We start from the raw sequence: 25359 nt of genomic DNA on the forward strand, positions 1-25359 counted from the left end.
CCGCAAGTGCACGGGTGTCAAGTTGTGATAAATTTCGGTAAGACCGGTTCGTTCCTCAGAGACTAATTAAACCTATTCTAAAATTAGGAAGTAATAAGATTTTAAAATGATTTGGTTTTGGTTTTTAAAATAAAATAAATAAAATATTAAAATAAAATTACGGAAATGAAAATGAACTCAAATGGGGAGAGGATTCTAGGGTTTAGGATTCCACCACATAAAATCATTTTTAATAATAAATATTTAGTCAAATTAAATCACTTTCTTTTTATAACTCAGAATTTCGGATAATGAACTATCCTAATTCCGGGAGATGTTTTCGTTAAAACCCCGATTAATAATTTGAATATGGTTTCATCAGTAACCCTAGATTAGAAGATTAGATAATCATAATACGAGATTAAAGTACATATAAAGAGTAAAAGAGAAATATGGAGAAAACTAAACTTTCGCTGGAAATGATTTCCTGTCTGCAGCCAAACACACCCCTAAGGGAGATATTTTCCTTTTGTTTTTACTGTTTACAGACAAACAGACCCTTAGGGAAAACGATTTTCTCGTCTTCTCGGAAATATTTTCTCTGTGTGAAAATTATTTTCCCAACTGTTTTCTCATCTTCTCCAACTCTTTTTCTCTCTCTAACTTTCTGTATTTCTCTTTTAATTCCAATCCCAGATAATCAATACCAAACAAATTACAGAAGAAGATTAATAAGATGAAGAAAATGTGAAATAATCCTCTCTGTTTTCTTTAATTTCTCTCTTTCTCACTCTACAATTTGTCTCTTATCTCTCTGTTCACTCTCTCTGTTTCTCTCCTTCTCTCAGTAAAAATAGAAAACAGAATAAGAAGGATAAGAAGATGATGATGAGAAGAGCTTAATGATATCAATGCTCTCTGGATTTCTTTGTTTCAATCCGAGTTATGTTCTCTGTTCCAACTCTTCTTCTTCTCTCTATAAGTTATTGCTTGAAGCTCTAGAGAAGAAGAGAAAGAGATCAAACCGATTGCTTTCGTCCCCCCAGATCCCTTCTCTCTCTCTAAACCTGCGTTTTATAAAAAATACTTTCTGTTCTCTCCCTCTCTATATCTGTGTTGAAAGAATCTCATGAGATCTCCTTCTCTGATCTTCCAACTATTTCTTCAATCCTTCTTTCCTTCCCGATCAAATCTGTCGCTGTTATAATAATATACCTCCAACCGAATTCCAGCTCACTAAATTGATTTGTTTCCAGTCTCTGTTTTCTTTGTTTTTGAAAAGATAAAAGATGAGATAAGTGGAAAGAAAATCACTCAAATATGGGAGCCAATCGGATAGATACGCTGAATAAAAAGGGTGACTTGATGAAGTGCTTCGCGGCTGCTTAATCCTTAGAAAACGAGGTCGTCGGATGCTCAAAACACGGATCTGGGTGGTAGAAGACCTCGGGAGTACGGTAGGTGATTGAGGGTCGCTGCACAGAATCGGGCCCTCAGAAACATATGCTACCGTGCAGCGTGGCCGAACAAAGTATCGTACAGCTCACCACGTCGTTCTGCCACGTCCCTTGTATCCAAAGACGTCCCGAGATGATCCCACTGGTCAACAACATTTGACCGAAACTTTGACCAGTTATAATTTCCAAATCCAGACTCCGATTTGACTTCCGTTTTCGCCGTCGGGTTCGTATTCGTCTCTACATTTCATTTGAGCACTAAGATTTCCAGAATACCCTAACCTCCAAATGACCAAAATGTCTTTAATGTGTCAATCTCTTGATTTTAACCGTAATTTCGCGCTCAATTCTGTAGAAGACACCTGGACAAAAGAAACAAACAATTCATCAGAGTAACTGCTCGAAATTGACTAACTAACCCGAGTTAAGAGATTCAAATGAGGCATTTTCATGACTCATCCATTGTATTTAGCAGAGTTACAGGAAAGGGATCAACGACCACGTTCCCGTCATGTTGGTTCTGTTCCGGGTCATCGTACGATAAATCGTAACAGAAAATAGGGTCATGAACGACTAATGCGTGACTATTTTGTTGAGAATCCATTTTATGATGCTGCTACATTCCGAAATCGATATCGCATGAGTCGTGATTTATTTCTTCATATCCTCAATACGTTGGTTGCTCATAATCACTATTTTGCACAAGAGCCAGACGCCTTCGGCAGATTGGTTTTATCGCCACATCAAAAGATAACTGCGGCTTTGAGAATGTTTGCTTATGCGACACCAGCAGATGCAATTGACGAATACCTTCGACTTGGAAAGACGACTACAATCGATTCACTACGAGAATTTGTATCAATGATCGTCAATGTGTTTGGCCCTCATTACTTAAGGTCTCCTAATGAATTTGACATTTGTAGGCTTTTAACACTTGGTGAAAAACAAGGATTTCTTGGAATGCTCGGTAGTATAGATTGTATGCATTGGGCGTGGAAAAATTGTCCGACCTCATGGCACGGACAGTATACTGGCCATTGCCATAATCCAACAGTCATACTAGAAGCCGTTGCATCGTCGGATCTTTGGATTTGACATGCATTTTTTGGGTTGCCTGGATCATTGAATGACATCAATGTGCTGGAGCGTTCTCCGGTGTTCGATGCAATTGCCACAGGTAAGGCTCCAACTGTTAATTTTGAGATTAATGGTAAGCATCATGATACGGGTTATTATCTCGCTGATGGGATATATCCACAATGGGGTTGTTTTGTTCAAAGCATACAAAATCCGTTAACTCCGCAAGAACAATATTTTACGAGACGTCAAGAATCGGTAAGAAAAGATGTTGAACGAGCCTTTGGTGTATTGCAAGCTCGTTTTGCTATCATCCGAGAACCGGCACGTCTTTGGGATGTAGAAACACTAGGTGATATCATGAAGGCATGTATTATATTGCATGACATGATAATCGAAGATGAAGGACCTAATGTGACTAATGATTTTGGTGGAAGAATTCCAGAAGATGTGTTTGTTAAGGGAAATGAAGAAATCTTTAATCGTCTTGGTCGAGTTACAAGAAAAGATTTGCATACACGATTAAGAGCAGATCTTGTACAACCCTTGTGGAATACTAAAGATCACAACTAGTAACGAAACTATTATCGTTATTTTACTTGTTTTTTCTGTATTTCGATTATGTGTTTGTAGGGAGTTATTATGTATTTCGATTATGTGTTTGTAGGAAGTTATTATGTATTTCGATTATGTGTTTGTAGGGAGTTATTAAGTATTTGGTTTTCAATCAATGGAGTGCTATTTAAAAAAAATACATAAATTTATTGTTTTTTTCAAGCAAAGAAGAAACAAAAAAACAACTAAAATTCATACATAATCAAAACAACTAAAATTCATACATAATCAAAACAACTAAAATTCATAGATTTTCCTTTTTCCAATTTGAGATCAATATCCTATGAATAGCAAGTTGTTCGGGATCCATTTTTGAAGTATCTTTGCCAACCAAGTCTACCCCCATTTGCATCCGTTGAACCTTGTTGTTATCTAGTTGCACGTCTAATTTTTTTGCTTCCACCTCTAATTCTTTATGTTTGTAGTCTATTTGTTTCTCTTGAAGGAGCATATTTCCATTGATAAGTTTATCTCTACTATCTTGTTTCTCCATTTTCTCTTTCCAAAATTCGAGCACCGCGGAAATTTCACTACCTTTGGATTTATCTCTAGCATCCTTGCTTGCTTTTCTTCCAAGTGGTCTTTGTTGGGTTATTGAGGGAGATCCTTTATCTTGGTCTAAAGATTTTTTTTCTTTTGTGTGACGAAGATTGAGATAAGTTTATTGACCATTTGGGATGGTCTTTCAAAAGCCAGCTTTTAGCATATTTTAAGCGTTTATTGAAAACTTTACGCGTTTGGTTCAAAAAAGTTGTAGCTTATTTTAAGCTAGAAAAGCCCATTTTCTCTAAAAAGCAGAAGCCACAATTTTGTGGCTTTTTTATAGCTGCTTATTAAAAGCTAGCTATCAAAATAAAATAAAATATTTTTTTTGTCACCATCAATAAACATCCACCACCATCACAACCACCCCACCACCTCTACCACCACAATCACTCCACCACCTCTGACCATCACCCCACCACCTATGCCACCATTCCACCACTTCCATACCACCTCCGGCACAACTACATCACCACCACTCCACCACTTTCGCTGCAACTCCACCACCATCACAACTATTCTACAACCATCAAATTTTTTTTACAACCACTCCACCACCTTCGTCACCACTCTACCACCATCACCGAACGCTTCACCATCTACCCCGCAACTCCACAACCTCCGACGTAGCTTCACCTTCGGTGAAACTCCACCACTACCACAACCACTTCACCACCATCGCCACAAATCGACCACTCCGCCACCACACTATACCACATCCACCAACCCCATTTCACTACCGTCGTTGCAACTTTACCTCCTAACCACCAACACCCCCTCCATTCCACAACCACCATCATTACCATAACTCCCGCCACCATTGAGCACCGCCATAACACGTCCACCACCATTGAGCACTATCACCACTGCGTTAGGTTCAAATTTTGATCTTTATGCGTTTATGAAAATTAAAAAAATTCTATTATTTTATTTTAGTATTTAATGTTTATAAATTTTTTATTAATATAATGATATAAGCATATTGTTTGATAAATACGAAGATTACATTTTTTTTACCAAATGTCATACCTAGCTTTTTTAAGTTATAAAAACATTTTTTATGTAGCGTACCAAACGACTCAGACAGATTTTTAAAAAACGCTTTTATTTATGGGCTTATAGAAAAGCTCCTAATATAAGCTATGAGTGTACCCAAATGAGGCTTAAAGATCACAACGAGTAACGGAACTATTATCGTTATTTTACTTTTTTTTCCTGTATTTCGATTATGTGTTTGTAGGGAGTTATTATATATTTCGATTATGTGTTTGTAGGAAGTTATTATGTATTTCGATTATGTGTTTGTAGGGAGTTATTAACTATTTGGTTTTCAATCAATGAAGTGCTATTTAAAAAAAAAATACATAAATTTATTGTTTTTTTCAAGCAAAGAAGAAACAAAAAAACAACTAAAATTCATACATAATCAAAACAACTAAAATTCATACATAATCAAAACAACTAAAATTCATAGATTTTCCTTTTTCCAATTTGAGATCAATATCCTATGAATAGCAAGTTGTTCGGGATCCATTTTTGAAGTATCTTTGCCAACCAAGTCTATCCCCATTTGCATCCGTTGAACCTTGTTGTTATCTAGTTGCACGTCTAATTTTTTTGCTTCCACCTCTAATTCTTTATGTTTGTAGTCTATTTGTTTCTCTTGAAGGATCATATTTCCATTGATAAGTTTATCTCTACTATCTTGCTTCTCCATTTTCTCTTTCCAAAATTCAAGCACCGCGAAAATTTCACTACCTATGGATTTATCTCTAGCCTCCTTGCTTGCTTTTCTTCCAAGTGGTCTTTGTTTGGTTATTGAGGGAGATCCTTTGTCTTGGTCTAAAGAATTTTTTCTTTTGTGTGACGAAGATTGAGATAAGTTTAATGACCATTTGGGATGGTCTTTCAAAATTTTATAACAATGTTTGAACTTAAATTCTTTGTTGCCGTTTTGTTTAAACATCGCTATTGCGGATTTTACCTACAAAAATAAAATTTTAAAATTTCAAATGTGTCAAAAATAAATCAAATGTTGTCAAAATGTAATAAGAGTAATTACCCAATCATTATCATTTTCTCCGCTTTTTGGGTTCCTTTGCAACAATGCCAAATATAAACAAAACTTCGCGCATTGCTTGTTAATTTCGCCCCAACGACATTTAAGACCTTTTGGTACACGGTTTTGATTTGTACGTTCGTTGAAGTGTTCGACAATTTTTCTCCAAAAAGTACCCGCTCTTTGATCATTACCAATAATCGCATCGGTGGCAATATGTAAATAAGCATTAACGAGCACAATATCATCATCATTAGTATAACGCTTACTAGAAACCGACGACATTAGCGTTTCATTACAATCAAAACTTTCTTCGACCCTTTCTTCGATCCCATCATTCGATAAATTAACTTCATCAGCAACATTGAAATCGGAGTTCAACATTTCCATATAGACTACATTATGCAAATTGGCATTTGGATCAATTGGAAAAAAAATGATAAAGGAGAAATTGATAGAGAGAGAGAGAGAGAGATAAAATAGATATGAAATGGAGAGAGATGGTAATAGAGTATTGGGGAGGATCCTTTTTAATATGGGATCCACCCCAATACTACCGTTGGGAGCTCCCAACAGTAATAATATTGGGGCTGGGAGCCCCCAGCCCGGGCTCCCATTTGGAAGCCAGGGAGCATGGGGCTCCCGGGTTGGACTCCGTGGGTTGGGGCTCTCAAATTTTGAATTTGGGAGCCCCAGCCCCCCCCCCCCCCCCCATTGGAGTTGCTCTAAAGCTTAGGTTGTTCTTGTAAGAGTGAAGAAGAGAGTGTGACAAGAGTGTACTAGCTACAGAGTGTGGTGGCTATAGAGTCACGGTGTCTTTAGGGAATAACAGAAAAGTTTGTTGAGTGTAACAGACTTGTGTTACTCTCTATTTCTATATAACTTCCATCTGAAGAGCTATAAGTAGCTAACAGTGGGCAGTGGCTTGTAATTTTCATTGATCAAATGAATAAGAAAATCTTGCATCTTCCTGTATTTCTATTTCAAACATTAGCGAATTTTGTTTCTGAGAAACTCGATGGTGCTAATTTTCTAATATGGAAAGACCAATTTGAAACCATATCGATCGGTATTGATTTTATAGGTTACCTCGACCACGACTCCATTAAAGCACATTCACAAATAATAGTTGAAGATGTTAAGTTTGTGGTCATCCAACTCAAAACCAATTGGCAATGACTGGAGAGGACCTATACTTTATATTCTTGGTTGCTAGTTACTCATTCTCCCGGACTATTCTCACACGCCCCTTCACGTGTGTGTTCTTTGAGCCTAACACGTGTGTTTTTTTTCTTTACGGGTGACGTGGAGTACGTGTGGCTTTTAAGCCTATCACGTGTGGGCCTAGCTCTGATGCCATGTTAAGTTTGTGGTCATCCAACTCAAAACCAATTGGCAATGACTAGAGAGGACCTATACTTTATATTCTTGGTTGCTAGTTACCCATTCTCCCGGACTATTCTCACACGAAGATAATGTTGAAATATCGAATCCAACTTACATTCAATGGAGAAAGGCAGACAACTTTGTCAAATCGTGCATGAAAGCAACATTTACAAATCTGTTTCCTAAGATATATAGGATTACAAACATCGAGAGATGTATGAAAATTCCTTGAGTTTCAGTATATTGATCAAGCAATATGAAGCCAAAATCTCTTCTCGTTATGAGCAAATTCAGAGTCTTAAAACAGGTGAATCATCCATCAGTTACAGACTATCTTTGAAAGATCAAAGTACTATCTGACTCTCTAGTTGTTGTTAATGAAAGAATATTTGATAATGAACTGAGTATAATAATCTTGATAGGTCTAGGTAAAGATTATAGACCTTTTGTAATAGCTATTCATTACAGAGAGTCTAGGATCTATTTTCGCCGAATTAAGAACAAGGCTCATTCATCATGAGCAGTGGGTTCAATCTTAGGCTTTTGAAGATGAGGATGCAGCTTTTTCCGTGCTAAGAAACAATTTAAACCTCCAAACCAGTTAAACTCCATTCCTAGACAAGTTTCCTCATATCAATACAATAGAAATTACTCTCCAACTGAAAATCAAAGATCACAAAATACTTATAACAAAGTTTACAAAAAGCAATTCCGGCAAGAGACAAAGCAACAAACTTTGATTTCTGCACCATACCATGTGGTATTTGTCAGAGGAGACAGGGTCTTTTATCCTCAAAGTGTAGATTCAGGTACTCACCTTCTGATGAAACACAATACAGTACAAGTACAATCAACTAACAACAACTACAACAAAAGAGATCCACATCAACTTGTTCAAAATAGACCCAATTTTGCTGGTCTACATCTTTATGAAGATAATACATCTTTAGAAAACAAAGAAGATAAGTCTGATGTGATCTTATCAGAAAAAGAATCATATGTAACCAACTTTGGTTTTCCATCAGATGAATGTGAGTTTGAGGAGGCACATTGTAATAGTCTCATATTGCTCGCAAGAGTGTCCAGAGACTGGGTATAGGTGTATGCTCAAGTTTAGTAAGTACCGAGGCCATTTGCGTAGGCTTGTAGTGCCTTCTCTAAGAACAAAACTCCATAGTTGTGTGAGGTGGTTAAAGCGGAGACAATATCGACAACTGCTAAGACTTTGGGCACTACACACATATAGTTACTGTATTATCATCCAAAAATATTCAAAGTGGTGTTTTCTGAATAGGGATATCATAGTTCTAAAGTCAGCACAAATAAAGCAAATACTTGGTTAGGCAGATACATGTGCAACTAGTCATATGACTAATAACATCTCTATACTACTTAATCAAGAGGTTTACAAAGGCTTAGATTTTTTCATTGTATGCAGTGGTACATGTACACCAACTTGCAACACAGGTGATGCAAAACTAAATACTTCTCATAGTTTTTCACCTCTTTAATGTGCTCTATGTTCCAAATTTGCACAAGAATCTTCCATCAATATCAAAATTTACAAATAATAATCAGTGATATGTGAGTTTTACTCCTTGGGGTTATCAAATTCGAGATCTTTAGTCAAATAATGTTCTTAACTAAGACTCAGTACACAACAACCTTTATCTTTGAAGAAGCGTCATCTGAATCAGCTCAATTGTATTCTTCTTACTTACTTGCTCCATTTCCTATTTGGCATACAATAGATTGGTCACACATGGGACTCCATTTGGTATCTGTTAGCAAGAAACAAAAGCATGTATTAGATTATAAGGATTGAGATCCGAAGATATCAAGTATCAACCGTCCAAGATATATGAAGATTTGGAAGATAATATTTAGTTATCTTGTATTTATCCTAGATAGAGTCCTAGGAAACTAAGATACCCAAGTCACTATAAATCGAAGTGACCTCTATGCATTTTAGATCATTGAGTTACATTGAGTCATCGAGTCTATCAAGTTGTAACCAATCAATCCCACGATTACGGAGATAATATAATACAACCATTTATGACTTTCTCTCTGGATGTAGGTCGTGATCCTCTGACCGAACTACGTAAACTATTGTGTTCTTTATTTTAGTTTGTAACTTCTAATCTATTCTCACATATGAACTTTCACAGCATGGCTCAATGTCTCGGAAAAGTATTTGTCGCTTCTGTTCTCTAGCTAAGAGCAAATATCAGTCTTTCTCCACTTCGGTCTGCACAATTGATGTTCAACGACTTGATAAAGTAGTTCCACAAGCCTGCGACCACTGAACATTTAACGAAAAGATGGTCTGTAGACTCTTCTTCACACTTGCACATGATACATCTATTCGGTATTAAAAAAACCTATGTGCCTTAAGTTGTCCACTGTTGGAATCTTATTTAGCATCAAGGCCCAAATTAGAAAGTTGACTTTTGCAGGGATAGTTGGATTCGAAATAAATAAGCTTATTTCGTGATGAATTTTTAATGAGTTAATTCCTATATGGCCCCCTACTTTGTGACCAGCTTCCTTTATGGCCCCCAAATTTCTGTAAATTCAAATATGGCCCCCTATTTTCATGGAAATGTCATAACTACCCTTCCCATTAATATATTTTCAAAATAAAATTAAAAACAAAAACCTAAATTCCACCTCACTTCCCTCTCCACCACTCATCTCTCTCCACGTCACCTCTCTCTCTCTCTCCAAGTCAGCACTCTCATGAAGGTCGCCGGCCGAAAAATTTTCCGGCCGGCGACCTTCATGAGAGTGCTGATTGGAGAGAGAGAGAGAGAGGTGAGTGAAAAAAAAAAAGTTTTTTTTTTTTTTTTTTTAGTTTGAAGGTCGCCGGCCGGAAAATTTTCCGGCCGGCTACCTTTATGAGAGTGCTGACTTGGAGAGAGAGAGAGAGGTGAGTTGGAGAGAGGTTACGTGGAGAGAGATGAGTGGTGGAGAGGGAAGTGAGGTGGAATTTAGGTTTTTGTTTTTAATTTTATTTTGAAAATATATTAACGGGAAGGGTAGTTATGACATTTCCATGAAAATAGGGGGCCATATTTGAATTTACAGAAATTTGGGGGCCATAAAGGAAGCTGGTCACAAAGTAGGGGGCCATATAGGAATTAACTCATTTTTAATTTGATCTTCTTGGTTCAGTTGAGTGTAACACAATGGTTTACTGATATTATTCTTGAGGTTTAGATTTCCAAACCCTCATATATCGATTTTCTGAAAAGTGACTTGCTCGATGCTCTCCATGAGTTTTACATATTGCTGAATTTCCCAATCATTTAAGTTCCTTCTAGTATAAAACCTTTCAAACCTTTGTATCTGTGAAGATGAAGAGCAAACTTACCAACCGAATTAACTACCATTGAGTATCTTTGAGTGGGTTGATGCAGCTGGGTCTCTGCTAAGGGCACTCACACATATGTGTGTGACTCTCGCGTGTGCTGTTTGAGATTAGTTAGTTATTTAGTTTTGTTGTTAAGCATTGTAACTAACTCTTTCTCTCTTTAACTAACTCTCTCTCGCTAAAGATATGTACTATAAAGAGAAACACAGTTGTCTCTATTCATTCAATGAAAGATTACTTTTCATGGTATCAGAGCCTTAAAGTGTTTCAATTCATCGAAAGTTAGAAAACCTAATTGGGACAAAACGAAATAAATCAAAGAAGTTGGACCTTCCGTCATGAAAGAATCGGAGCCCCAATTTTCTCTTTAATCAAAGAAAAAGAATTGAATCTTCTGCATCAAAAAATCAGAGAAACAAGTTCTTGCCATGGAAACCCTTCAAATCCAAAGCATGGACCCTAATTCAGGCCAGATTACTCATAATGCTAACATTTCAATATTTATTTTTGTTCGATTAGATGGTTCCAAGTAGAGAATGACCTTGTTTGCTACATTGATGGTACCTATGAGGAACCCCTATAATTGGTTATGATTAAAGGTAGAGATGTAGACAATTCAGCTTACCTTTAATGGAGGGAAAATGATAGTTTCGTTAAAGCTTGTATAAAAGCAACATTAAATCAGTCTATAGCTTCTGATATTCTTTGGTTGAAAACAACCAGAGATACATGGAAATACTTTGAGATGATTTATCTTCAAGAATTTGAAGGTAAGAAGTCTTCTTTGAGAAACAAACGTCAGAACATCAAGAAAGACTTGTCTCTATATCTGAGTACTTGAGCAAGATATTGAACCTAGCTGACTCCCTGGTAGCTTGTAAATGATAGGTCAGTGATGGTGAATTGTCTAGAATAGCTTTACAAAGTCTAGGAAAAGAATACTCCCAATTTGTTACATCTATTCAAAATAGAGATGGAGTTCTGAATTTCGCAGAACTAAGGAGTAGGTTGACTCATCATGAGCACAGGTTAAAGGAACAAGGAAGTGATGAGAACGAGTCATACTTTGTCAAGAAATTTCAACATAAAAGTACTATGAGATCACCATTTCAAAATCAAAGATTGATGGGTCAAAATTAAAGATTGATGGGTCAAAATCAGACCTTTGAAGTATCTCACCCAAGAGTAATGAATAGACAAAGTACAAAGCCAAATACCCCTCAACCAAGAAATACCTTCTTTGATTTCGATACTGTTCTTTGTGTTATTTGCTATAAGTGGGGACATACTGCTAGACAATGTAGAATGAGATTCAAGAATTTCTCAGAACCTTCTTCAAGTAAACCAATTCAAAAAACTTTTGCAAATTTACATTTACAAGAGATCGAATAAGAAGAAGAAGAAGAAGAAGAAGAAGAAGAAGAAGAAGAAGAAGAAGAAGAAGAAGAAGAAGAAGAAGAAGAAGAAGAAGGAAGAGGGGGGATGAGGAGGAGGAGAAGGAGGAGGAGGAGGAGGAGGAGGAGGAGGAGGAGGGGGAGGAGGAGGAGGAGGAGGAGGATAGAGAGGGGGAGGAGGAGGAGGAAATGAATAGCAGATACAGGAGCCACAAGCCACATGACTCACACAAAATGAAATCTGAGTGATAGTACACCTTATAATGGTACCAATGGAGTTATGATAGGAAATGCAAAGTCCTTGAGTATTGATAACACATGACAAGCTACTGTCTTAGCTGGTACAACTTCATTCCAACTCAAGAAGGTACTTTATGTACCAAATATACAAAAGAACCTGTTGTCCATTTCCAAGTTCACAAAAGAAAACTTTTGTAGTGTTGAATTCTTACCATGGGGTTTCCTCATCAAAGATTTATGGTCCAAGGAGGTTCTAGCTAATAAACCGATGGTTACTAACCTATATAGTATTGATTTCACCATCAATCCTTATAATACTACTTCAAATGGGTCATAAGAGGCATACTCAATCAGTGCATCAGCCAAGACTTGACATAATAGGCTTTGACATCCTTCAAGAGATGTTATTTTGGGTTTAAAGAAGAACCAAATGATCAAATTAACTCCAAGAGACTTCCACTCTTATTGATATGATCAAATATATCCAGAATAAAGCCACGACTCATAATAGCACCAGTACCCCTCTATACATGAAACAAAAAATCAGGTCCAATGTCTCTCCCACATAATCATGATACGTCCATTCTTCCCCAACCCGTGTTCGAATAAACTGTTAAGCCACTAGGGAGGTCAATAAGTCAAGGAAAGAGCAAGCATCGACAAGTCAACTCGGGTCAAAAAAGCGATGTCATTTAATCCTAGAACTGGGGAGTCGGTGCGAGTATCATAGGCGTATTAGCTCTGTTCTAGTTCTAACTCCAATCGCAGTCGGAGTGGGCAAGTACTTTAATCACGAAACTTAGGGGGTGGTAGAAGCGTGCTTAATACTTCCTCAACTTAAACCCGAATCTAACGCAAGTCATCGAGGGGAAGACACAACTCACACAAAATACAACACACACAACTCTATTCTTGCAATCAACTTTTCATTTCATACTTGCTTTTGACATTCTTTATTCTTTTATCTCATGTCTTCAATCTCGGGATATAAGATGATGGATGGTGATGGAGTATCCGCTTTCCTCTAGTTGGCATTCTCATTGGGTTTCATGGACTACAAGGGCAAGGTTAATTCGCTATCCTAATGTCACTCCTAGTGGCTAAGAAAATTGAGCACACGAGATCAAATGAGCTCTTTTATAAGTTACGAGGTTGAGTAGCTCTTCATTCTACTCGGAGTTAGCGCGGAAGAGTACAGTCGAATGGTAATTTAGGCTTCGAGCTCTCACATGGGTTAAGTCTCCACTAATGACTACTATAGGTCTCTTAGAAATGTTTCTTCTCCACTAAGATGTCACTCACATGGCACAACATAAACACTAAAAGACTCGACTTTCATGCAAAAGCCATTAGCAATCACAAAACTCATCAACTCGACACATATGCATCAAAATTCTTTAAACTATCACTAGAAACACATGCAAATCTACTCAAAATGTTCAAAATTTTCAAATTTTGGCTACTTTGAAACCCATGGTCATGCATTGGTTATGGTCGTATCCCGCATCCCCAAACTTAAAACTAACATTGTCCTCAATGTTCTAAGCATACACTCACCAAAAGATAAAAAGGCACGTCAATCTATAGAGAAGAATGGAGAGATATTACCATAACCGAAGGAGATAAAAGATGATACTACATATGCTCATGTATAAATAGGTTCCAAGTTGCTGTCAAGCTCGCACCATCCCCAAACTTGGAACAAACCACGCCTTAGAAGTAAAACATATAAGAATTGCTCCTAAAATATCAACAAATATCATGAGAATGAATCACATAAAAGACATGACCACACACAAATCTACCACTAACGTGGGTATACACGATTGCATTGAGCTATGCAATTAGCCTTTGTTTCTCTTGATTTCACACAAGAACACGAGCTATGTCTCGTGGAGGGTTTCCAGAGATGATACCCACGAACATCAAGACCCATCTCAATCGGCCTAACGATCATAAAGCAAAAGACGAAAGATTTGGGGGTCAACCCAAAGAAAACTATATACAAATGATAATCGTCTCACAACTATGTACAAACTATAAAGTGCAGGTAAGACGATTGAAGAAAATAAGCCATCCCCAAACTTAGTGGATGCATGGTCCACTAAGTAAGCATAAACGCTAGGGGCAACGACTAAGATATCGTCAAAAGGATCGACCTATAAGTGAAGGGCTAAGAGGCCAGTCGAAGGCAAAAAGTCATCTACAAGCTTAGTTGATAGAACATCCACTAAGTCCATAGAAATTTTAGGAGAGACGTCTGAAATGTCCCAAAAGGGATCAACGACCGAGTCTGAGATCACGTGAAAGGTTAAACTGGACTCTAAGGGTAAGGCAATAGGCTCAGGTACAAAGTCAAGGTCCATGGTTTCCTTAGGTAAATGGTCCGACAAACTATCCAACATGTCTCTAGGTACTATGCCATCGATGTCCTCAAAGGCATCTAAAGCCTCATAGTCAGCTATAACATCATGTCTAGCATCTAAGACTGATTCCCTACAAGTGTCGAAAATCGAAAAGTTCAAAATAGTGTCATCCCCAAACTTGTTCATAGAGCCATCATCCTGAATCTCAAAGTCTAATGTAGTCCTATCATGATGAGACGACACATGGTGAGGAAACGAGACAACAAGGTTATCAGTTTGTTCAAGCTCTTGGGTCCTCTCAGTTGATTCTTCGACATTTAACTTAGTACTAGGGTTAGACGTATACCCTCGCCATCGGACCTAGTACCCTCTTGAGTTTGGGGTGGTGAAACCCCTTCCCTGTCGGCTAATAATTATGAAGCAATCATCTCTAATTGATGATTTAGAGACTCTAATTGATGATTTAGAGACTCAAACCTCTGATGTAACTCTTGTTGCATTTGAATCTGCGTATGTTGAAATCGATCTTGTGTCTCTTCATGTTGTAATATCATTTCAGTCGGACGACTCACAGACTCTAATAGAGATCTATCTTCAAGAGTCTCTTCATGATAAGGTTCACAAGTTTAATTAAATGAAGACTCTTGATAATAACTCTCACCGTACATACTAGGATCATACCTGCCTCTAAAATCATTAGTCTCAGAATAGTGTGGACTATAAGGTCTCTCATACATATTTAGTGTCGGACCATATCTATCACTAATTTGACCATCTCTATACATATGTCGGTATTCTTCTAGTGTCATATGAGATCGATCATGCTCAAATGGTTTATTCCCCTCTCTAATCGAAACATCCCTACACATCCGTTGGTATTCACCTCAGGTCATATCAGGCCGGTTAGTGCGGGGAATCCTCGAAACAAGCTCATCATCATCAACATCGAATGGCCAACCGTTATAAGAACGGGGCATGATCTCACAGTATTCAAAGATGGTAACAAACAATCACAAAATGGGAACTAACAATTATAGAACTAAATAATCGCACAAATGTAAGAAGGAAGAGATAAAATGCGATACTATCGACTTTTCGCTTTATTTCACGATTCCTTCCTTTCCTTCTCTCCTATGTCTCTTCTGGCTATTTCCTTGAAATGGTACCTAAAAAAAATACACTTAAGAAAATAGAAAAACAAATAAAGCAAAAATGTCTAAGTAAGAAATTAACAATAAACTAATGAACAAACAAACAAACGATATCAAACTACTAAACCTATCCCCGGCAGCTGCGCGAAAAACTTGATAGGCCTAAAATAGGTCTATTCCCGCAAGTATACGGGGTCAAGTTCTAGTAAGTTAGTAAATTCATAAATCGTTCCAAGGAATAGGTAGGTAACTTCGGATATTGAGTGCGGGTTTAACCCAATAATAAAGATGTCAATAGCTAACTTAGACTAAAACACACACCCACCCCACTCATAAATTTGATAATTGATTTGCAAGAAATAAGAAATAAATAAAATTAACTAAACTATCTAAGTGAGAGGTAAGAGGATATCTAAGGTTATTAAATCCCCCGCATAATTTCACTTTATAAAACAAGCACTTAATTACTTAAATCTCTTTTGTATATACTCGGGATCCAATATAATGAACTATTTTGATTCCGGATGATGTTCTAGATAAAATAATTTTACAATTATTAATTCTAATTGTCTTCCTTATAGAGATTCGGATTGCTTAACTATTATTCATCATCTAAAAAGCATACTCCATCTAACAACTTAACGAAAGTATGAAATATCTAATTATGAAGCATGAGTAATGGAAAGAAAATCCAATCCATATAGATAAACAATCAATAGACATTAAAGCACATCAAGGGATTTAATTAATCAAGAACAAGTATTACAAAGATCCAACATGGGTTCATTTACAACCTTAGATTGCTAAGTTAACTATACGTGGAATCTAGAGTAACATTCATGACATTGTAAAATAAATGAAAATACTAAGAAATTAATGGAAAGAAATCACCAAGAATGTTCAAAATCCATATACTCATGTATCGATCTCCATTTGTCCAAGATTTGCTCCATTTGTGCTCAAGAATTTTATTCCAAGAAATCCAAGTAATAGCTATTTTATTGCCACCCAAATAAGAAAAAGAAAGCGAAGGAAGAAATTAGATGTAGAAAGAAGTTGGAAACAAGAGATGAAAGGGGATAAAGATGATAGAAGAATATGGAAGGAAGAAGGAGAAGACAATTAATGGAAGAATAATAGTGGTAGAGAAGAAGTAGTAGTAGTAGTAGTATTAATAAGAAGAGGAAGGAGTAGTAAGAAGAAGACTAGCTACTACTACTAATACTAAAGAGATGGAAGAAGAAGGTATAAGAAAGAAATAGAAACGAGTAGAGAAAGATGGATTGAGAGGGTTTTCAAGTCTAGGTTTTAATGGAGGAGCAAGTGCTATTAAATAGAGTTAGGGTTTGTGTAGGGTTTATTTGTAAAAGGGTGGAAATATGAGGGTTACTTCTGGAATTTTAGGGATTTAAATGAGAGTAAAACCCCAAATTAACAAGTGTCCCCGGAGGCTAGGGTTTCTGGTTAAATTTTTGGAAGCTAGCATGCTTCGCGGGTAGTGCAATGAGGTGCGGCTGCAAAGCGAAACCGTCGGATGAAGGAAAGCCCGCATCTGGATGATCAAGGTAGCGCCACGTGGTCGGGAGCACACAAGTTAAGCAGCTACGGACAACACAGGACAAGAATAAAGGACGGGACACACAGCAGCCGTTAGATCTACAAAACACGGAAGGTAGCGGTGACGATTAAAACATGGGATCGGGACCACCGAATTAAGCTACCTCGGGATGCCCTTAATCACACTCCTAGGATCCATTTCAATGCTCAGCGCTAATACGGGAATTGGATGAGATGGCTTCGGGATCTCGACACGTGTCTGTAAGTATACCGCGGGCCAGAATTCTTCCCGACAGTGTACCGAAAATTGACCAAATGTTGACCTGACTTTGACTTCACATAATTCCCTCGTCCGAACTCCGAATTGACTTCCGTTTTCTCCTATGGGCTCGTCTTGGGCTTTAATTTTCAACCACGCACTGAACTTGGCAAAATTACCAGAATATCCTTGACTCCAAATGACTAAAATACCCTTTTGTATTCGTTTCTAACCGTTTTCATACCTAACTCTGCAAGTGACACCTAATCAAGAAAACCAACCATTTTATTATAATAAGGACTCGAAACAGACTAACTTGGCTAAATTAAACGACTCAAATGGGGCATTTTCATGACCCATCAGGACCCCAACAAACTCCCCCTCCCGACTTATGAAGAGGGACCTACCATCCCCAAACCTGCAACACTGCTACATAGCTCATGTTTGCCTTTGGGTAATGGTTTTGTCAACATATCTGAACCATTGTCGTCAGTATGGATTTTCTCGATCTTCAACACCTTTTCTTCAAAAACATCTTGGATCCACTGGTATCTCACATTTATATGCTTGGACTTGGAATGGAAACTAGAATTCTTACTGAGGTGGATGGCACTCTGACTGTCGCAATGAATAACATAATTATCTTGTTTCATACCAAGTTCTTCTAACAGTATCTTCATCCATAACACCTCCTTGCAACATTCTGTAATGGCGATATATTCTGCCTCTGTAGTAGATAAAGCTACACACTTTTGTAATTTAGATTGCCATGACACTGCTCCCCCTGAAAATGTAAATAAGTAGCATGATGTGGACCTTTTAGAGTCTACATCTCCTGTCATGTCTGCATCTGTGTAACCGACTAATATTGGTTTATCATTACCAAAACATATACGAGCTTTAGACGTACCTCTAAGATACTTCAGAATCCACTTTCACAGCTAACCAATGCTCTTTGCCTAGATTAGCAAGAAATCTGCTTACTACTCCAACTGCAAATGCAATGTCCGTTCTTGTACACACCATTGCATACATCAAGCTTCCTACAGCTAAAGCATAAGGAATTTTCTCCATTTCTTCTTTCTCACTTCTAGTTGATGGACACTGATCACGAGTCAACTTGAAGTGACTGGCTAATGGACAACTCACTGGTTTTGTCTTGTCCATATTGAACCTTCCTAGAACCCTCTCAATGTATCTTTCTTGTGATAGCCAAAGTTTTCCAGCTTTTTTATCACGAGAGATATACATGCCAAGAATTTGTTTTGCTGGACCGAAGTCTTTCATATCGAAATACTTATTTAGTTCCTTCTTTAACCTGCTAATTTTATTAGCATCCTGACCAACAATCAACATATCATCAACATATCATCAACATAAAGCAGAAGTATAATCAAATCTCCATCAGGAAATTTATGAACGAAAACACAATGATCTGAAGCCGTCCTGTGATACCCTTGATCCTTCATGAATGATTCAAACTTTTTGTACCACTATCTTGGTGCTTGTTTTAGCCCATATAAACTCTTCTCTAACTTACAAACCAAATGTTCCTTACCTTTAACTTCAAACCCTGTTGGTTGTTCCATATACACATCTTCCTCCAAGTCACCATGAAGGAAAGCGGTCTTGACATCTAGTTGCTCAATTTCTAGGTTCATACTTGCAGCCAATCCCAATACTAGCCGTATAGAGGACATCTTCACCACCGGGGAAAAAATCTCATCAAAATCAATACCCTTCTTTTGCCCAAATCCTTTCACCACTAGGCGTGCCTTATACCGTGGTTGTGAATTTGTTTCTTCGGTTTTGATTTTGAAAACCCACTTATTTTTAAGAATTTTCTTATTCTTAGGTTTTTCAACCAACTTAAAAGTGTTGTTCTTATGCAATGATTCAATCTCATCTTGGATAGCTTTCAATCACTCCTTCTTGTGTTCATCATCTATGGATTCCTCATAACATTGTGGTTCTCCACTATCTGTAACCATCCCATACTCGTGTGGAGGATACTTGGAAGATGGTGCTCTCTCTCTAGTCGATCTTCTCAATTCAGCTGGTGGTTCATGTCGAACTTTCATTCCTTTCTCAACATCATCACCCATAGGAACATCTTCATGAGCTTCATCTTCATGATTTTGTTCTTCACCTGCATTATCATGCATAACCTTAGAAGATATATGTGGATCTAGATCAATGAGATCATTACTATGATTCTCATGCTTCTCAACTTTCCCGAAGTCCTCAATAGTTTGATTTTCAAGAAAGACCACATCTCTACTTCTAATAATCTTCTTATCGACTGGATCCCATAACCTGTGTCTGAATTTCTCATATGCATACCCTAAAAAGATGCATTGCTTGGATTTATCATTAAGCTTTGCTCTTTGATCTTTAGGTATATGCACAAAAGCCCTGTAACCGAACACCCTTAAGTGTTCATAACTGACTTCTTTCCCAGCCCACACTCTCTCAGCTACATCTCCATCTAATGGTGCTGAAGGTGATAAATTGACCAGATAACATGCAGTACGCATTGCTTCACCCCAGAAGCTTTTAGGCAACTTAGCTTCTGAGAGCATACATCGGATCCTCTCCACAATAGTGCGATTCATGCGTTCTGCTACACCATTTTGTTGTGGAGTTTTGGGAATTGTATATTCATGTCGAATACCATGGGTTTTGCAATACTCTTCAAACGACCCGATGTATTCTCCTCCATTGTCAGTGCGAATGCACTTCAATGATTTTCCTGTCTCCCGTTTACCATGTTGTGGAAATTCTTGAAAACTGCAAGTACCTGATCTTTGGTCTTTATGGCATATGCTCAAACTTTCCTGGAAGCATCATCAATAAAAGTAACGAAACACAAAGCACCACCAAGTGTTTTGACCTTTAAAGGTCCACAAACGTCAGAATAAACGAGCTCCAAAACACTGGATTTTCTTTCAGATGCATTCCTTTGAAAGGAAACTCTATGTTGTTTTCCTACTAAATAATGAGAACAAGTGTTCAAATTTGTACCTTTTATGTTCGGTAAGTCTTGTCGTTTAGCAAGGATTTGAAGTCCCTTCTCGCTCATGTGCCCGAGTCTTCTGTGCCAAAGATCAGTGGAAGAATTTTTTTCAACTGCATTCAATTCTCCTTTACACAGTTTTACTTGAGTCCTGTATAAAGTACAACACTTCTTCCCCCTTGCTATCACCATTGACCCTTTTGTGAGCTTCCACTTTCCATCACCAAAGTGATTGTGGTACCCTTCATCATCTAATACTCCGGTAGAGATTAGGTTATATCGAAGATCTGGTATATACCTCACATTCTTCAGAATTAATGTACTCCCTGTGCTCGTCTCAATTTTCACTTCTTTCTTAGGTTTTGATCTCCCCCTTGACTTATCACGGTTATGAGGTATTCTACTTTTACCTCTCCCCCGTCTTTCTGTAACAAGTGCATCTGAATGAGACTCGTTTGACGATGATTTTCTTCTTGTTTCTTCATTCAACAAACTACCTGTTACGTGATTCATACGCATTATGCCATCAGGAGCAGAATTGCTAAAAGACACCACCAATGTCTCCAAACTATCTGGTAAAGAATTTAGAAGAAGTAAGGCCTGCAACTCATCATCCAAAACTAACCTCATTGCAGAAAGCTGATTTTTTAGACTTTTCATCTCATTCAAGTGTTGAGCAATTGAGGTTCCTTCTTTATATTGTAATTTTCCTAGCTTTCTAAACAAGTAAGCCTTTTGACAGTTGTCTTCTGATCATATAATTCTTCTAATTTCCTCCATAGACTAAAAGCGGAAGTCTCCGTCGACACATGATGAAAAACACTGGGTTCACTACAAAAAATAGGTCCATTAGGGACGGCAAAAAACCGTCCCAAAATGGGAAAATCCGTCCCCAATAGAGTATTAGGGACTGTTTGGATCTGTCCCCAAAAGTGGCGTCCCAAATAATATTTGGGACAGATATTGGGACGGATAGCATCTGTCCCAAAACTGTTTCCGTAACAGTTTATGTTTGTCCCTATATGAACGATTACTAGGGACAGCATATAATTGTCCCTACAAAATTTGGTCGTAATTTCTTCTCGTTGGCATTTGGGACAATTAACATCTGTCCCAAAAAATTTGAAATTTCCTCTCGTTAGCATTTGGGACAATTAGTATCTATCCGTAAATATTTGGCGGCAATCCCTCTCGTTAGCATTTACGACAAATAATAGCGTGCCTATAAAATCGCCAGTGATTTTCTACTGCCTGTATTTGGTACAGTTAATATTCGTCCATGCAAATTTGATGGGAGTTTACCGGTCAATAATTAGTGGATACGGAAGAGAAAAAATTCCTTAAAACAACTTAAAAAGCATAAATTCATATTAATATGTTTTGAGAAGTCCTCTGAAGAAATTCACAAGCCTGGACAAAAAAAGGTCGACCAAAATAAGATAATAGACTAATAACTCTTCCACGGGAACATAAAATTCTATTAAAACTAAACTACTCTAACTTCAACCTCCCATCTTGTTTCTCATGTGGTAGGGGAAAATGAAAAACACCATTAACATATCATCATCTCAGCAGAGCTCCATCTTATCCCTGTGTCATGGACACAAAAACAGAATACAAAGAAAGCTATTAGTTTATTACCGTTTCGAAATTTAGCATGGAAAATATACAAACATGTTAAAACTTCTATAAAATTGTTAAAAGAGCAAACATTCACACACAAAATCCTTAAAACCAGTAGCTTCATAATAAGTTCGTCTTTACTGTTCTAGTAATCTAGCGAGAATACTCTCACGGGTCTGTGCGTTGCATTTAGAAGAGAGTTCTTTACATATAACCAAGTCACTGTAATACTGCATTAGATCTAGAAACAGTGGGTCAACGTACAGTCCTTTTTCAGCAAAAGACATAATTCAGATAAATCAAAGGAACCTCGACATCTTCTAAATCCTTCCGTGATAGAGATAACCTAATGAATAATAAATTGCAAATAAAATGCAGCAAATGAAGGCAGTATCTACTAAATATGTGAGGAGATCCAATCGACATAGCCTTCAAATGCACTCCAGTTGAAGGAACTAATGAACTAAACAAAACACCATCAATTGAAACAAACATCTTCCTTAACGGAAATCAAAATGGCGAGCAAATCTGACAACTATAATCAGATAGGGGTTGTAGTGGTTTCCTCATTAGACTCCAAGTCTTAAACAAATCATAATTAAATTGTAACTCCTACCTTTGACTCCAACTTGTATTCCTTAACCAACTAGTGAACTATATAAAACTCTTAAAATGCTAAGAAGATTATAGCTCAATATAGCACTACAGGATGAGGAAGCATATTCAGGATTCAACATGTGCAACTTGCTGAATATGCACAAATATAGATTTCCTTAAAGAAAGGAAAAGAGGAAGAAGATTGGAAGAGATGAAAGAAAGGAGTCGTAAAAAAGAAAGGGGAACACTCTAGAAGGAAGTTGATAATATAGCTACTAGCAATTTTAGTGACCCAACTATCTCTAGTAGACAAATTAAGAGAGAGTTCATAATTTTCACGACTAAGAAGTGACTAGATGGGTAGACAATTTTGACAACTGAATTTTATTTACTTTGAACTAGAAGAATATTGGATAAAATGACAGTTGAGATTATCTTGGCGTGTTTTCCGTTGTGGATTTCATTTTGCATATGTTAGGTAAAGAGTAACACTATAATTCTAGTTAATAAAGAAATTATGAGATCCATATTCAAATAATAGGACAATACAACTGAGGAAATTTCATAATAAAATAAAGCAAACCTGGAAAACTTTGATGAACTTCAACTCACTTCTACGCTTGATTTCAAAACCTTCAGCTCTGTTAGGGTTCCATCGTCATTAAAAACCGCTCCTTAATCAAAACCTGTCCTTCCTTTGAAGCTGGTAAAATCATTGCCTGTGAATCACAAATAAGTGCGAAAGCAATCGCAGTGAGATACGCACAAAAGAAACGTAAACTGAACCATTGGTGGTGTCTAGCTGCTCTATTTTCACCTTATATGGACCATCCACTTCAAATTCTATGGAGCATTCGCTGTGTGTAGTCACTGCTGTAATGTATGTCTTATTGATAGGATCTTCAAGTGTCAGCTCACAAATTGGAACTAATTAACTAATTTTGTAATTTTTTTAATGTAGAAGAGGATGTTGTCGAAACAACTAGTACATCCCGACCTAAATAAACAAAGATAAAAAGATTTCACATCCTCATTATCTGAAAGTGCAAAGTGAAAAATAGATCAGTAAAAGAGGATCCTAGCCCACTTGATACTGGTCATTCGTATTGTTCCTCGCAACATCAACATTAAGCATCACACAAGGGTATGAGATTGTCAAGTTTTTCTTCGGGTCTCTGAAACATATATTCATAAAGAATGTCATGCAAATGAACCAAATAACCCAAATGCAATAAGTTCGATAAAATCTACAGTTTGTGTTTCTGCTATCTCCAATTTGGGTAACAAAGATTGGTTCTAAGAAGAACAAACATAGCTTATGATCACTAAGGAAAATGGAAGAACAAGCAGAAATTACTTGGTTTTGAAGGTAAAGTTCCATGGAAAAGATCCAAGAAGGGCACACCAAACGCCATGGGTATCCAATTCCAGTGGTCTTCCAATTTTGTGGACCAGTACACACGCGTTTTGATTAATTTTTGCCCCAGTTACCCACTATAAGTAACTACACCAGCCATATCATAATTTTTGCCCAAGTGGTAACTTAAAAGTTCATTATCCTTTGTTTTACTTAAAAGTCCAAGAACGTAGCATACGGTATATTTATTTTTCGAAAGTATGATTGAATTAAGAAGGGAGAAACAAGAATCTACAAAGGGAAAGGAAGAAGAAGGGGACTACATTGGGTACACCTCACCCTATGATACTCCCCCAATTCGACACAAAATCAAAATACGAATAAATTTTCGCACATCCTAGCTGTGTAGCATACGGTGTATATATATATATGTGTGTGTGTGTGTGTGTGTGTGTGTGTGTGTGTGTGTGTGTGTGTGTGTGTGTGTGTGTGTGTGTGTGTGTGTGTGTGTGTGTGTGTGTGTGTGTGTGTGTGTGTGTGTGTGTGTGTGTGTGTGTGTGTGTGTGTGTGTGTGTGTGTGTATTACTCCATAGTCCACATAAAATTATCTTGAAGTACAAACAATAAGAACACCGATTAAATAAAAAGACATGGATGGTTAAGTTATAGATACGTGACAAATACAATCGCATATGATATTGTAGACTAATCCGACTCAGTCATATCATATTAAGAGCTACGACTTAGCCATAACCCATCTGAACCTAATCTCAACAAACCATCATTCTTTGCCATAATAGATCTTATCTCTTTTATAATCTAAGGTTGTTTTTTACTTTTTTGTTATGTTTTCTGACTCCAACATTAATTCGGGTTCTTACATTTTCACTAACCCTCATCTTCCAATTCTAGAATGAGTTTACTTTGGGGTTTGTTTCATAAAAATGAATCTAAATACTTCCCTAAAGTTGATATCAAAATCCGTAACACCTCAATAACTAAATCAAACATATGCTCAAATCTTTCATAACGACCTCATAACTATTACCTAAACTAAGTAAAAAACTTTCTGATTTAGGTTCTATTAAACAAGCAAGTCCTATTTTTTCACCTTCCCTGAACCTGAACTTTTCCTTTTTAATGTATTAATTCGTAGTTACTCTCACAACAACTCACATTCTTCTTCGTTCTCTCCCTACTCTTACCTTCGCCTGAAATCCACTCTTAAACTAGATAACTTTACCTATGCATTTCTTATATCTTCTTCATCTTCTTCTTCTTCATCTTCTTTTTGAATTGATGTTTAT

At 37.2% G+C, this 25359-nt stretch overlaps 1 protein-coding gene and 1 pseudogene across 1 annotated transcript; one reads left to right on the forward strand and one right to left on the reverse strand.

Moving 5' to 3' along the window:
• The first annotated feature begins 2012 nt into the window (after window positions 1-2012).
• LOC147538807 (uncharacterized) lies at window positions 2013-3086 on the forward strand. The gene is made up of 2 exons (XM_086643013.1): window positions 2013-2415; window positions 2614-3086. The coding sequence occupies exons 1-2, from the start codon at window positions 2013-2015 to the stop codon at window positions 3084-3086; spliced, it is 876 nt and encodes a 291-aa protein (XP_086499139.1).
• Window positions 3087-16814: 13728 nt separating this feature from the next.
• On the reverse strand, window positions 16815-24951 carry LOC147538808 (DNA polymerase epsilon catalytic subunit A-like; annotated as a pseudogene).
• Between the last annotated feature and the right edge of the window lie 408 nt (window positions 24952-25359).

This window comes from Eschscholzia californica, unplaced genomic scaffold, assembly GCF_041429995.1.
Source record: "Eschscholzia californica isolate CP2 unplaced genomic scaffold, dmEscCali1.0.p SCAF_5, whole genome shotgun sequence".
Lineage (NCBI taxonomy): Eukaryota > Viridiplantae > Streptophyta > Magnoliopsida > Ranunculales > Papaveraceae > Eschscholzia > Eschscholzia californica.